The sequence below is a fragment of the Zalophus californianus genome, chromosome 17 (assembly GCF_009762305.2).
Source record: "Zalophus californianus isolate mZalCal1 chromosome 17, mZalCal1.pri.v2, whole genome shotgun sequence".
NCBI lineage: Eukaryota > Metazoa > Chordata > Mammalia > Carnivora > Otariidae > Zalophus > Zalophus californianus.
In genome coordinates, this window is record NC_045611.1 from 14,009,530 (window position 1) to 14,025,793 (window position 16,264).

A 16,264-nucleotide genomic window follows, 5' to 3' on the forward strand; every position below is an offset into this window, starting at 1 on the left:
TTACTTATGATATTCAAGGTCCTGGAAATATAAGAAATTTCTGATTTACCAATGTTTTTTCTATTCCATGTAGGCCCAAATTCTTGTTTCATTGCTAAATCGTGTTCCTATACCTGAAGATGTAGAGCAATGCCTTCGTTTAATTAAATTATCCTCTACAGGACGCCTAGATGGCTCAGTTAAGTGTCCAACTCTTGATTTGGGCTCAGGTCATGATCTTGGGGACGTAGGATGGAGCCCCACATCAGGCTCTGCACTCAGCACAGAGACTGCATGAGATTCTCTCTCTACCTCTCCCTCCCTCCTCCCCGCCCCCCGTCGCTTGTGCATGCACTTTCTCTAACAAGTAAAATCTTTAAAAATAGTAATAAATATTCCCCTAAAGAAGTTTTAATCCTTTGCTTACCCTCTTTACATATAAACTACAAGAGCAATTCAAATATATTCTAGACATTAAATAAAATCAATAAATAAAAACTCTTGATGTCATATTATAAGAAAACTTTAAAAGCACAAAGTAGTCATTAACAGAACGAAAAGTGGGCGCCTGGGTGGCTCAGTTGTTTAAGCGACTGCCTTCGGCTCAGGTCATGATCGTAGAGTCCCAGGATGGAGTCCTGCATCGGGCTCCCTGCTCAGCAGGGAGTCTGCTTCTCTCTCTGACCCTCTTCCCTCTCATGCTCTCTATCACTCTCTCTCTCAATAAATAAATAAATAATCTCTAAAAAAAATAAACAAAAAAAAATAAAAGAAGGAAAAGTAAGACTTACTTCTTGATACAGTTTGTCATGAGAAGATGGACATCTTGTCTTTCATCTAACAGCAGCATTGCCCCTAAATAGCCAATGCGTTTGTCTGTGAACTTTTGAGAGGCGATAAGCTTGAGGCATTCCAACTGCAAATTTTAAAAAAAGAAAAGAAATTAAGAAATTACTACCACATCAGGAAAGCAATGTTTTTAACCCAGAGTCAGTGGATGACTAAAATAAGATATCAAATCGCCTAAGATCCTTAGATATCTTGATAATAGATAGCAAGTTCTGGAATAGATCACCTCAGCAAGGTCCTGATATATGCTATCCAAATAATGTGAGGTTTACCTACTTCCACAGATTGAAATAAATACTTACTAATAAAGTATTATAATAAAATATTAATAAACCCAATTCTTAATTTAATCCCCAGGTTGTACAATTTGAACACCTAACTTACGTGTATATTTATGGTCTGTTTCCCATTTTGAATAGCAAAAAATTCAGTAACTGGCAATACATCAAAGTGCCAAACACTATCTTAAACATTAGGAATATACAACTGAAAAAAAGACAGACAACAACTAACTTTTATATAATGTGCAAAGTGCTGTATGTAGGGCCTGAACCAAGTAGTAGGGAGAAGTGAGTTTAGCATATGAGGAATAAAAACACAGAGGAAAAAAAAAGGCCAGAGGAAATTTCAGGAGTGGAATTAACTTAAAATGTTTTATATGACTTTTTCTTTACATAATTGATAAAAATCCTCAGAGCTTAAGACTCTTTGTAAAGAGATTGTCTCTCTACTTAGCCTTTCTTGAACATCACAATCATTTTAATATACTTTATCATTCCATCTTGACTAACATAGAAAAGGCCAAACATTCCCTCGTAGCAATGGTTTTCAAAGGGTGTACATAAGACATTCCAAGAAAAGTTTTGCAAACTATGCTCCCATTTAGAATCACTGCATCCCAAAGAAAGGGGCTCAAATGCAGAACTATGTACAACAGTCTAAAATCACAAGACTACTCCCCAATCTGAATTTGCCTATAAGTTCAAAAGTGACACTGAGGAAAGTAAAAAAATTTACAAATAAAACTGTTTCGAACTATTTAAAAACTGCTCTCTTGATGTATCTGCATTAAAAACACTGAAAGTTAACAGAAATGACTATACTATCATGAACAAATCAAAGCCTCCTAGAATAACCAAGATCCAAAAGGGAAACTGAAGTGCCTTCTGAAACTGACAGATTATATAACAATCCTTCCCTTCCTTCTACGCACTCAATTTAAATTTTAAAAAACAATTTCTGAAATAGAAAATGAAGAAAGTCATTTTTACGATGTCAGCAGAAAAATTACTGCTGAGGTGAATGAGAAAAACAGGAGGTAAAATATTATAAAATCTCACTGTTTCAAACAGAAGGTTTTTAACCTTCCCATTTAATAATCGTATAAATGAATATTAGCAGTGAAAGAGTTCTAAGAATCAGGTATCACTTAAATTTTTATCATCCTTACTGAATCATGCTTTTAACAAATACCAGGCATTACACAAATAAATTATCCAAAAATTTGTTATTAAGATGAACTGATGAGGAAGACGACTTTACTCTTAGGCATTAATAGGACTTCGTATTTTTTTGGCCAAGTTTTTTTTTTTTTAAGATTTTATTTATTTATTTGATATAAAGAACATAATAAGTAGGCTCGAACCCAGGATCCTGGGATCACCACCCAAGCCGAAGGCAGACGCTTAACCAACTGAGCCACCTAGGCATCCCTACGCCAAGTTTTAAGATAGTCACACGAAAAGTCATCAATGATTAGTGAGTACAATTTATTGCTTCTTGTGGCACTTAAAACTTACCTAAAAAATTAAACAGTGAACAGAATTTAAAGGGATAAACACTAAATTAATTCTTTTTAATATTCCCCACTGGTACAGTGGCTTTGCTTCAAGAATATACATTCGCTTTATGAAGGTAGCAAATTTTGAGAGGAAAATCTAAGATTAAAGACTGGAAATGGCTGGAAAATCTAAGATTAAAGACTGGAAACTCCCATTTAGAATCACTGCATCCCAAGGAAAGGGGCTCAAATGCAGAACTATGTACAACAGTCTAAAATCATGAGACTACTTCCCATCTGAATTTGCCTGTAAGTTCAAAAGTGAAATTGAAGTAAAAAAAATTACAAATAAAACTGTTTCAAGCTATTTAAAAACTGCTTTCTTGATGTATTGAAAAACATCCTCTGCTGAAGGATTAATTCTCATCATACTCTCCACTTTGTTGTCAGTGGCCAGCAATAGTGCTAAGAAAGTACCATGTTTCATCTTTAAGAATATTATCAAAGTTTTCAGATGTTGAAAAAGAAAAAGGATGGAGGGGTGGACAATGGGTTTTTGAAGAAATAGAAGGGTAGGGCATCCATTTTTGAGCAGCAACCACTAAAAATGCAACTCTAGTGTGAGTTACAGAACAGGAAAAAAATAGTAAAATCAATGAAATGTTTCTGCCCCGTTGGTAACAACCTCAAATTGAGTACTACTCCGTCTCACTTAAAGCTACTTGAAAATCCCACCTGAAACACTGCTAACCTACAAATCTAGCATATGCTTTAAGACCACAGTAAACAGTCTAGCTTTTATATTCACACAACCACAGAGATAAAAAATAACTTTTGGTTTTACTCTAAACTCCCTGAGCAAAGTCAAAAAACAAAAGACAAACTTGGAAAAAATATTTGCAACTTGCTTCATAGACCGGAAATCCTATATAACAGGATCCTACAAACTGATTTTCAAAAAGACCAACAACTCAATATAAAATGGACAAAGAATGTGGACAGTTCAAAGAAAACAAAAATAATTCAAACATATGAAATGGAGTTCTACCACCTCATAAAATAAATGGAAACCCAACTAGGTAAATTCACTTAAATCACTGAACTGTACATTTGAAAAGGGTGAATTACATGATATGCAAAATATGCCTCCGTGAAGTTATTAGAAGAGAAAAAGAAATGCAAATGGAAACCATACTGAGATAGTATTTTTTAACCTCTTACATTAGCAAAGTTTGACTGTCGTTAACAGTGCAAGGACATTAGTGACTGGATAAAACTGGCACAAGCTGTAGTGAGAAAGATCTGGCCTATCTAAAGTACAAATACACATACCCTTTGACTCAACAATTCCACTTTTAGGAACTTACACTACCTTTACATGCATACATGTGTAAAATAATGGTTATTGGGCGCCTGGGTGGCTCAGTTGGTTAAGCGACTGCCTTCGGCTCAGGTCATGATCCCGGAGTCCCTGGATAGAGTCCCAAATCGGGCTCCCTGCTCGGCAGAGTCTGCTTCTCCCTCTGACCCTCCCCCTCTCATGTGCTCTCTCTCTCTCTCATTCTCTCTGTCTCAAATAAATAAAATCTTTAAAAAAAATGGTTATTATTCAACTGTAGTATTATTTTTTTTTAAAGATTTTATTTATTTGACAGAGAAAGAGAGCCAGAGAGGGAACACAAGCAGGGGGAGCGGGAGAGGGAGAAGCAGGCTTCCCGCAGAGAAGAGAGCCTAATACGGTGCTCGATCCCAGGACCCTGGGATCACGATCCAAGCTGAAGGCAGATGCCCAACAACTGAGCCACCCAGGTGCCCCTGTAGTATATTTTTTTTTTTTTTTGCGCCCCTGTAGTATTACTTTAAGCAGTTAAGACTGGAGGGGCACCTGGCTGGCTCAGTCAACAGACCATGTGACTCTTGATCTCAGGGTCCTGAGTTTGAGCTTCACAATGGGTGTGGAGCCTACCTAAAATTAAATAAATAAATACTAAGACTGGAAACAAAAATGTCCATTAATAAGGCATCAGTTTAATAATGATTCATAAATATCATGGAATATGAGCACCTGGGTGGCTCAGTCAGTTAAGCGTGTGCCTTTGGCTCAGGTCATGATCCCAGAATCCTGGTATCAGGCCCCACACTGGGCTCCCTGCTCATTGGGGAGTCTGTTTCTTCCTCTCCCACTGCCCCTCCCCCGCTTTGTGCTCACACTCGCTCTCTTTCGCTCTCTCTCTAATAAATAGCATCTTTAAAAAATAAAAGAAGTATCATGGAATACTATGCTAGATACACTGAGATGAGTATGTCTAAGAAGCTGGCAAAAAAATGAGTATGTCAAAAAAGCTGGAAAAAATGAGGACATGGGCTAATATTCAAGACAGATTGATAAGTAGACAGCACCACATGTGTTTTACAGTGGAGGGAGCATTTCCATTGCCGGGAGATGTATAAAGTATCTCTGGAAGGACAGACACAGACAGTTGCTTATAAAAAGGAAACTAAGTAGGGGTCCTGGATGGCTCAGTTGGTTAAGCCTCTGCCTTCAGCTCAGGTCATGATCCCAGGGTCCTGGGATCCAGTCCCCCGCGAGCCTGCTTCTCCCTCTCCTGCCCCCCCGCTTGTGCTCTCTCGCTCGCTCTCTCCTTCTCTCTCAAATAAATACATAAAATCTTAAAAAAAAACAAAAAACAGGAAACTGAGTGTCTGGAAGTGGACAGAAAGCAGGGTTTTCATCACATATTCTTTAGTATCTTTTAAATTTTGCATCAGTGAACTGTCATTATCTATTCCAAAGATAAATGATATTGGACTAGAAGTTTAAAACTGCAGGATAAAGGGAACTTATATCTAACCCATGGTTACAGAAGTTAATATAATAATATAATTAAAAAGGAGGGAAAAAAACAACCTAGGGCAATTATTCCCTCTCCCAAATTGAGTAACATGTCATTTCAAAAATTAACAAAAAAGCATTTGAGTCTTGGAATTGTTTTATGAAAACACTGAAAATTTAAGACCAAAATCTTATGAAAATACAACTCAGTAAAGGGGAACAACCAGCCCTTTTTAAATAACTTAAATTCATAATGAACAATTACTGTGCTATTCTATTATACCTGCAATGCTATAAGAGCTTAAAAAGTTATGTCCATTCCTTATCTCTAATCCCCATGATGGCTATGCTTTCTTCTGCTGGCAGTTATTTTGTATTTTTCACCGACTATCAGCTTCTTCCTTGCCAACAACACTCTTGTAACTGGCTTTTCAACAGCAACCTTCTCACTCTCCCCACTACCTCCCATCCCAAAGGTCTGACTGCGATAACTTTAAGCTATTCACTGATTTTCTTTACATTTACTTTCCAATTGTTTTTGAAGAAGCTGTGATTTTTCTTTAACTTCATAAAATCCTGCTGTGTAAAAACCAATGTGCTAGACATTCTCATTGACACCCAGTTAGAAGGGCACACAAAAGGAAACCAACATTTGGATATACATCATAAGTATGATACATATATATACATCATAGGATATATATATATCATATATACATACTGTGACAATTATGCACAAGCTACTATGGAAACAAGTTAGGAAGGGCACTCATTCAAGGTGAAATGCAGTAAGAAAACAGAACTAAGATTCTTATCCCTTTATATAACACAGAGTGGAATAGAAAGAACCAATTTGATTTAGGAGCCCTAATCCTGGTTCTAGCTTAAGAGACCTAAGCAAGTTATTTCAACAACCTGGACCTCAGTTTCCTCTTCACTAAAATAACTGAGCCACATCATGAGAGACAACCTTAACGCTGCCCTCAACTCTGCTTTCAAGGCAAATACAGTAGCCACTAATTCTCTACAGCTGACCCTTGAAGTGCCTAAGAATTTTTCTTAGCAGAAACATTCCAGGCATCCATTAGCAAGCCTAAGAGAGTGAGGCTACCACCTCCTTTTGGAATAAATATAGTGCCTTAAGGAAGTGGTTTCCAAATTTGACTGATCAAAATCACCTGGGAGAGTTTTGAAATATGTACGCCACCCCCGAAATATCCTGACAGAGTAGGTTTCAGGTAAAGCCTGACAATTGGATTTTTATAAACATTTTCTAGATGACTCAATATTCCAATTTTCTCCGAATTTCAAAGCAATTTTTTTAAAAAGAAAGGTTTTTGGCCTTGTTATATTGTTCTAAAGCAAGTACAAATATTGCCCTTTATCAACATTTAATCTGGTTGCCCTTCAAAAAAGCTGCACCTATTTTGTTAGCTTTTAGAACAATTTCCCACAAGGTCAAATGCATATACATTTGTTTTTAAATTTAACATCTAAGCTTTATGATGTGAACAATCACCTTGATGAAAGGATGCAATTAAACATTAATGGATCTGCAACTGATTGTTTAGGTCTTTTAAAAAGTTACCTTTATTTTCATTTAACATTCAGAAATAAATTTCTAGTTTATACACACAACACACACACACACACATTTGAAGAATAGCCTGTTAACTGCTTTACCACTATGTAGTCTGGCAACATAAAAATCTATAGGAGACCAGTCTATTTTTTCATTCTTCTGGCAGGGGGGGGGGGAAACACTTAACATTGCTATTGCATCCCATTTCTCCTCTTGAGAAAATTTATTATGAAATATTTCACTCAAAAATACACAAAAATCATGTAACAGTCATTGAGCCACCAGCCAGTTTTAGCAAATCTTAACATTTGGCCCTACTTATTTTACATTTTTTAATATTACAAATTCAACTGAAGCCTTCTGCATACTCTGCCTCAATCCCATTTCCTTTCTCTCCACCCCAGGAGTAACAAAAACTCAAAATTGCTGTTCATCATTGCCACGCCATGTGTCTTTACTACATATGTTGAGACAATTGTTTTTGAATGTTTTAAGCGTTATGTAAGTATCATACCATAGTCCTGCTCTTTTCATTCAATATCTCTGAGTACTACTCACATTCAGACAAGAAACTGTAATTTAGTTATCTTCATTGCTAATCTAGTATCCCACTTGTAATATACCACAACTTACCTATTCTTTTTGTGGACATATAGATTATTCCCAATGTTTTCATATCAGAAACAATGCTGCAATGAACTCTTATAAATGTCCCTTGTTAAATGGACAAGATTCTTGATCAGATTCAGGTTTTTCTGTTTTTACTTTATTTTGACTTAGCAAATACACTTCATAGGTGGTGGTATGAACTTTCATCAAGTATGTAATTATTTCTGGTGGTTGTCTCTCTTTTGTGACATTAGCATCAATAATGATCATCAGGGATTACAAAATAGTAATATTCTAATTCTTTTATTCTTTCATTTATTAGCTCGATTTTTCCTCTAAGGAGCAACTTCTCTATATGTACCATTGGGTTACCAAGAGTTCCTTCGGAAGGAACTTACCAATAATTCCTTCAGAAGGAACTACTGGTAGGAAAGGCAGGATAAATGTTTCTTTTCCTTTTATCTACTAGTTTTCAAAATGAGACCCTAGGGGCGCCTGGGTGGCTCAGATGGTTAAGCGTCTGCCTTCAGCTCAGGTAATGATTCCAGAGTCCTGGGATTGAGTCCCGCATCGGGCTCCCTGCTCCTTGGAAACCTGCTTCTCCCTCTGCCTCTCTCTCTCTCATGAATAAATAAAAAAAAAGAGAGAGAAAAAAACAAAAAACAAAAAAACAAAATGAGACCCTAGTATGCTCCAAAGATGACCAATGGAGTTTTTAAAAATTTGTTTAATACTTATGAACTCACTGGAGCCCCTGGGTGGCACAATCGGTTAAGCATCCGACTCTTGATTCGGCTCAGGTCATGATATCAGCATCGTGAGATCAAGCCCCATGTCAGGCTCCCCACTCTATGCGGAGAGAGAGAGAAACTCTCTCTCTCCCTCTGCCCCTCTCCCTGCTCACTTGGTGCGCATGCTCTCTAATAAATAAAATCTTTAGATAAAAAATTATGAACTCACTGATATAAACTAACTTGGTATATTCAATTATAATTATTCTTATTAACGCTCAAATTTTCTTATTTTGGGGCACAACAAAAAGCCACTTCTGGTGGCTACTAAATCCTTTTAACATGACCTCTGTATTTTTTGTTTTTTGGCAAAGACAGTTCAGGCTTATTTTGGGCACAATCTGGGTTTAAAGGTGCTCAAGGCAGGGATGCCTACTATTGCCATCCAATTATAGGTACACTGTAGTAAAGAAAGAAGAAAAAAAATGATTAAGGACGTAAAGTTAGGGAATTGCCATTGCTTACAGACAATAGTATTGACTATATGGAAGCAATGGAGTCTACAGGGACTCTTAGAACCAAATGCAATAATGTTGCTAAGGAGATAAATATGCAAAAATGAATTATATTTCCATATATCTAAAACCTAATTATTAAAGTTTTAAGAGTGCTATTTGCAACAGGATGAAGAGCTCCAAGGAACCTATAAATTTCACCCAAGGTAAGACTTTATAGAGAACACTTTAAAACTTTAAGGAACATAAGGAAGTGAAGTGCTATACTGTACTGATGGAAGGGAAGACTACTATGGACAGGAAACTGAGGATAACAAGCCAGGCTGGAACAGGAAGGAAACAGACAATGCAAACCCAGCCTGGACAAGGTCACCAGCCCACTAGTGCCATGGAAAGACGTGGATCCAGTGTTGTCAAATCCTCCCGATTTTCTAAGAGAAACTAGAAATCCAGATTTCCATGAGAAGTTCCTTGATTTTTATGTTGGCAGCAAATTCAAAAAATTTAACGTACTGTGCAAAATAAAACACATCTGTGGAAGAGTCTGGCTCCCAAGCTACCATTTTTTACTCCTACCCACTTCTTTACTCAACTTTATTTCTGGGTCATGTTTAAGCCAGACACATGAAAGGTTATAAACCCTACAAGAAATTTATCATGGCTTTTGTTGTAAAAATGTTGAGGATACAGTCTTTTACATTACTAAGAGACTCCTAGATAAAAGACCCACATAAGAAAATCTATTTTAGGGGTACCTGGCTGGTTCAGTTGGAAGAGCATGAAAACTCTTGATTTTGGGGTCGTGAGTTTGAGCCCCCGTTGGGTACAGAGATTACATACATACATACGTACATAAATGAAAATCTATTTTAGAATTCAGTGATTTTTTTTTAAATGTTTTGCTGTCCTTGAGGAAATGGTAAAGTAGTATTTGAGTTTTTTATGTGCAAAACATAAATGTTTAACATTTACTCATCTTCATAATAACCCCATACAGTAGTATGAAGATTGTCCCCATTTTACAGATAAGGAAACTGAGAAAAGAAAGCTTAAGGATCGGGACACCCCTGGGTGGCTCAGTCAGTTAAGCCTCAGGTCATGACCCCAGGTTCCTGGGATCCAGTCCTGCATCAGGCTTCTTGCTCGGCGGGGAGCCTGCTTCTCCCTCTACCTGCTACTAGAAATTTTTAAATTATACACCTGGCTCGTATTTTTATTTCTATTGAACAGCATCATGCTAGATACTGCAGTAAAAAGTAAAAAGAAACAGGTGAAATTAGTTTGAATAATAGATTTTATTTAACCCAATATATCTAAAATATCATTTCAACATATAATCAACACAAAAATTATTAGATATTTTACAACTTTCTTTTGTACTAAGGCTTCTAAATACAGTATTATTAACACTTACAGCACATCTCAATTTGTATACTACATATCCATCAGAAATATTTTAACTGTATTTAGATCTCAGAAAATTTACAATTGATAAAGTGGATTCACATACCCAAGTTGTCTAAAACATTTAAAAGTTTTCCAGTAACTGCATCAAATACCCACCAAAAATTTATTTTCCTTTAATATTCACCTCAGCTGAACTAGCCACATTTCAAGAGACCAGTGGCTACGCAGCTACTGGCTATCATAATGAACAGCATAAGTCTAACAAGTCTAATAAAATGCAATAAACGGCAGCTGTTTTTACACATAATTAAATGAAAATGGTACTGTGATTCATACATGCAGGCGAGAGAACCTAGATAGGAATCTTTTTATGGGTACATTATAAAGGAAATTCTGATGGGCAAGGTACCAAATTACTGCTTGGATAGGGCCCTGACTTATTCAAACAGAGGAAACAGATGAAGGGACTTAACATTATGATTGCTATTCCCATTCAGAAAAGTCTTGTCTTTGGTACCGCAATTTTAATACAGTTTCCTTGAATATTAACACTTTCCACCTAAGAATTAAATGTTTTATCAAATAATTAAATTCCAGAACACCCAAAAAATGCCATCTAGTAAAGTTGGAAAGCATATTTTATTTAAACATAGTAATGACTCTTAGAAATGTAGAGAGTGCTCTTTCACAAAATGAAATATCATCAGTCTTAAATCTATCGTATGATTTTAAATTCAACAGTTGGTCTTTAAAGAACTCCTTTAACTCCATGATGTTAATGGTGGTCATTTCTGAGTGTAGGAATTAAGTCTCCCCCCTCCACCCTTGATTATCTTTTAAAACCCAACAGATCAGATTTTTGTAAATCTAACCTAAATGTGTCTACTTAAAATCAGCCAACAAAAATGTATGGACATCTATTTGCTTTATACTATGACATGCACTAAATGTATAACCACCTGGATCGCTTTTTGATGTGGTAAAAGCATATAACATGTTTTATTCAGAGGAGACAGCTGCTGCTTTTGTTTGCCTAGTACCTGGTCCTCATCCCCCTGATATTAACACCTCAATTTTCCTTTGGGAAGTTAATGCTCTCCCACTCTCAGTCACATATTTCTAGAGAAAGTGACCTCATTCCCAGCCCCAAGATAAGCATAAAACTAACCCAAGTCATTCTCATAGGATTCAAAACCATTACTGTTTTAACTCAGAGGTGGGGGGGACCTCCTTCACTGGAGTTACTGAGCTGAACAAAAGATAAACATGGATAAATTAAATCTATCAAAACATTAACAATAGTTATCTTTGAAAAATGGAAACATGGGTGGTATTTTTCTCCTGATGTTGCACATTCTTTCAGTTTTGCAGTCTTTTCCTTAAAAAGACTATTTAGCATATAATACAATTCTTAAGGGAGATAAAATTTAATAGCATTAATAAGAATTAAAAAAACAACCCACTATACCCTTCTCTGTGACTCAATCCCCCTTATCACGTATAAACATGGAAAGAAGAAAGCACTTATCACCAAGAATATCATTCTCAGAGTTTAAACTGGCCATATCTAATAATATGCATTTGTGTGTAGGAGAAAATCAGGAGACAGACCTGTATAGTGGCTATAGCAATCAAGTAATTAGGTAATTACAACAAAATCGATAAACGCCATTATGTGGCAACCACTTAATTTCTTTTACTTAAGAACATCTGTTCTGAGTGTTCCTCCTTATATCATCGTGCATACAGAATATAATTAAGGAAACATTTAGCAAACATTTCTTAAGTATTCATTATAGTCCAGCCCCTCTGACAGACCAATCACAATATACTGGTTAATCCTGGTCAATCTTTAAGTAAGCTAGTTGTCACCATCAAAACATACTCTAATCCACATAAGATTCCCAATGGTAAGCACAACTGACAGCAATATCATGCCCTTCCAGGTCTGCAACTTTCTCAATTCTACCCTCAGTTTCACAATGATCAGACTACATGACTATCAAAAGTATCCTGTCTTTCCTGACAGGAAAAGACTGACTGACCCTCCCTGAGCTACATTCAAACAAGAGTACCCTTGCTAGATGTGGTCTCAGCCCAGCCTACCTGTCCAAAGTGAGCAGGGTAGCCCAGCATGTGCATATATAGTAATTTTGCCACATTCCGACACCGGTATGTATTGTCTTCTTCTCTAAAAGATGATCGGATTGCAGCACATTCTTTCTGGATCATTTCTCGTTCTTCGGCTTGGGTTCGGGCTGTCCGGATGGTCCGGATCAGCTCCCGCAATCTGATGGGGGCTGGCATCCTCTGGATATGGGAAGACATTAAATAAAAATGTTCACGTTTTTTACTACCAAAACCATTCACACAACTTCCTACAACAATTTCTAATTTTTAAGAATTCAAGATTTGCTAAATCCAATGATACAAAGCTTCAGCAAAGCTATTACATACAAATTCAACTCAGTAAATTTCTGGAAAGAATACAAACAAAAGTGTTAAGTATTAAATTAAGATAAGACACAGAATATACCAATATGTAAAATACATCATTATTATCAAATATCTTAGGAACAAACTCAAATCTCTAGTCAATCCTTAAAGTAATTAAGAAAAGGTCTATGCCTAACCTTAGAGAAGTATTTTCTGCTCAACTGTTAATATAACAAATTATCAGATGAATATTGAATATGATCATAAAGTTCAACTCAAAATGAGAGATTACAAGACCAATTACCATATTTAAACACTTTCCCAAGAAACAATAATCATCTCAGTACACTGGATACTCTTTGAAAATTGTGATGAGGAATAAATAATAAACCAATCTTAGAGGATAAGACTACAGGTTAGAGGGGCGCCTGGGTGGCTCAGTCGTTAAGCGTCTGCCTTCCGCTCAGGTCATGATCCCAGGGTCCTGGGATCGAGGCCCACATCGGGCTTCCTGCTCCACGGGAAGCCTGCTTCTCCCTCTCACACTCCCTCTGCTTGTGTTTCCTCTCTCGCTGTGTCTCTCTCTGTCAAATAAATAAAATCTTAAAAAAAAAAAAAAACAAAAAAACGACTACAGGTTAGAGGATAAGACCCTGGAGAGGGTATGTGCTATGGTGAGTGCTGTGAATTGTGTAAGACTGATGAATCAGACCTGTACCTCTGAAACAAATAATACATTATATGTTAAAAAAAAAAAAAGATAGTAGGAAGGGAAAAATGAAGAGGGGGAAATCGGAGGGGGAGATGAACCATGAGAGACTATGGACTCTGAGACACAAACTGAGGGTTCTAGAGGGGAGGGGGGTGGAGGGATGGGGTAGCCTGGTGATGGGTGTTAAAGAGAGCACGTATTTTTTTTTTTAAAGATTTTTATTTATTTATTTGACAGAGAGAGACACAGCGAGAGAGGGAACATAAGCAGGGGGAGTGGGAAAGGGAGAAGCAGGCTTCCCGAGGAGCAGGGAGCCCGATGCGGGGCTCGATCCCAGGAGCCTGGGATCATGACCTGAGCCGAAGGCAGGCGCTTAACGACTGAGCCACCCAGGCGCCCCTAGAGGGCACGTATTGAATGGAGCACTGGGTGTTATATGCAAACAATGAATCATGGAGCACTATATCAAAAACTAATGATGTAATGCATGGTGGTTAACATAACATAATAAAATAAAATTTAAAAAAGACTACTGGAGTCATATTCTCATATTTTTAAAATTAATAACAGTAATAAAGGACCTATAACAGACAAAACAAAAAAAAAAAAAAGTTGGAGAAATTGCACTACCTAATTTGAAGAAATACTATAAAGCTACAGTAATTAGGACAATGTGGAAATGAATTTAAGAGTAGACTCAGAGAATAATGGAGCAAAATAGAAAGTTTAGGAATAGACCCATACAAATAAGCTCAACTGATTTGCAACAGAGAGGCTAAGGTTAGTCCATAAGAGAAAGGGTATTCCTTCAACAAATGGTGCTGGCACAACTCGGAATCTATATGGAGAAAAAATTAAGCTTGGATCCTAACCTCACATAATATACAAAAATTAATTCAACATGGGTCATAGCTCTAAACCATAAAGCCAAAACTAAAAAATCTTCCATTAGAAAACGTAAGAGAAAATCTTTCGGAACTTAGGTTAAGCAGAGATTTCATATATAACAAGCACAAAATATGAAAGAAATAATAAACTTGACAAAAAGTTACTTTTGTTTTGCAAAAGATGAAAATAAGGCAAGCCACAGAGGAAAAGAAATAAAATTCCTATCTTAAAAAGGATATGTATTCAAAATATATAATTTTACAACTCAATAGTAAGACACCTTATTTAAAAATGAGTAAAAGATTTGAATAGACACTTCTCAAAGAAGAAATATGAATGGCCATAAACACATGAAAACATGCTTAATGTCATTAGTCTGCAGGGAAATGCAAATGAAAACTATAAGATATCACCCTACACCATTAGAATGGCTAAAATTTAAAAGACTGGCCATACCAAGTGTTGGCAGGGATGTAAAACTTTTTTTTTTTTTATATTATGTTCAGTTAGCCAGCATATAGTAGTACATCATTAGTTTTTGATGTAGTGTTCAACGATTCATTAGTTACATATAACACCCAGTGCTCAACTTTTCATAGACGACTCATGGAATGCAAATGGAATGGTTCAACTACTTTGGAAAAGTTTGGCAATTTTTTATAAAATTAAATATATACTTAGTATAGGATTCAGCAAATCCACTCAGGATACACCAAAAAGCAATGAAAATACACGTTCTCACCAAGACTTGTACACAAATGTTCATAGAAGCTTCATTTATAATTACTAAAAACTAGGAACAACTCAAATGTCCATAAACTGGTGAATAATAATGGTATACCCACATAAATGAATACTTCTCAGAATAAAACAGAACCAACGTTAACATGAAAAGTCTCAAAAACATGCTGAGCAAAAGAAGCAGGAACAAGAAAGTACACACTGTATGATTTCACTTATATGAAACTCTAGGCTAATCTATAGTGATGCTAAAGAGACCAATGATTGCCTGGGGTTGAGGGTGGGGATGGGAATCAACTGGGATGCAAGGAAACCTTCTGGGGTGACAGAAATGTTTATGATGGGTATATACACCTCTCAAAATTCATCGAACTGAACACTTACAAGTGCATTTTATTGTATGTATATTATACCTCAATGTTAAGAAAAATGATAAAAATTAGATAAAAATATCAATCATCTTCAGCACATACACGCTGTGGAATCCTTAAACCAATAATTCTCAAAGTTGTTCTGATCACACAAACCAGGAAGATATTCCAGTCCCATTAGTTCACTACAGCATCATTCCTCAAGGTAGGGAGAGTATATCAGGAATTTTTTTGAAAAGTTCTCTAGGTATTGGTATTTTCCTCCCTGTGGCCCTCTTAAGATCACATGTACTAAACTATATAAAGCTACCTGTATAATATTTTGTTACTTTTTAATAGAAATACTGTGGGCCTAGTGTTTAAACATTTGTACATAGCACTGTCTTCATTATTTCATTTGTTCCAACCCATTCTGAAGGGCAGAGATCATTATCCCTGCTTTGCCCATGAAGAAACTTCATCTCAGAGCAATTACGCACTTAAGATCACAAAGGTGGTAAGTGACAGAGCCAGCACCTGAACTCCAAGGATTAGAACTCCAAGGCCAGAGTTCTGCTCAATACCTGAAAAATGAACATTATCTTTACATTTAAAATTATATGACTGCTAGGATTTGCTTCAAAATACTCCAGGGGAAAAAGTATTGAGGAGGGGGAAAAAAATGAAAGAAAATGGGCAAAATGCTGAACGCTGCTGAAGGCATAAGTATATGAAGTTACATTGTATTATTCTCTATTTTTATGTATATTAGAAATTTTCATAATCAAAAGCTTTTTAAAAGTCAAAAAGTTTCAATAAAGCATTTAAGTCTTTAAAATTTTTCATAAGTAG

The 16,264-nt window shown here is 36.3% G+C and overlaps 1 protein-coding gene across 2 annotated transcripts in view; it reads right to left on the reverse strand.

Annotated features, from left to right (window-relative positions):
• AP1G1 (adaptor related protein complex 1 subunit gamma 1) overlaps positions 1–16,264 on the reverse strand; it is a 76,761-nt gene that overhangs the window by 40,536 nt on the left and 19,961 nt on the right. Inside the window, exons 2-3 of one of the 2 annotated variants that reach the window (XM_027618054.2) lie at positions 12,392–12,595; positions 771–895 (exon numbers count right to left, since the gene is read on the reverse strand). In XM_027618054.2, the coding sequence (XP_027473855.1) occupies positions 771–895; positions 12,392–12,592 (326 nt within the window). In that variant the 5' untranslated portion in view covers positions 12,593–12,595. Of the gene's footprint in view, positions 1–770; positions 896–12,391; positions 12,614–16,264 lie in introns of those variants that run through there. The other variant, XM_027618053.2, reaches the window with a different exon arrangement.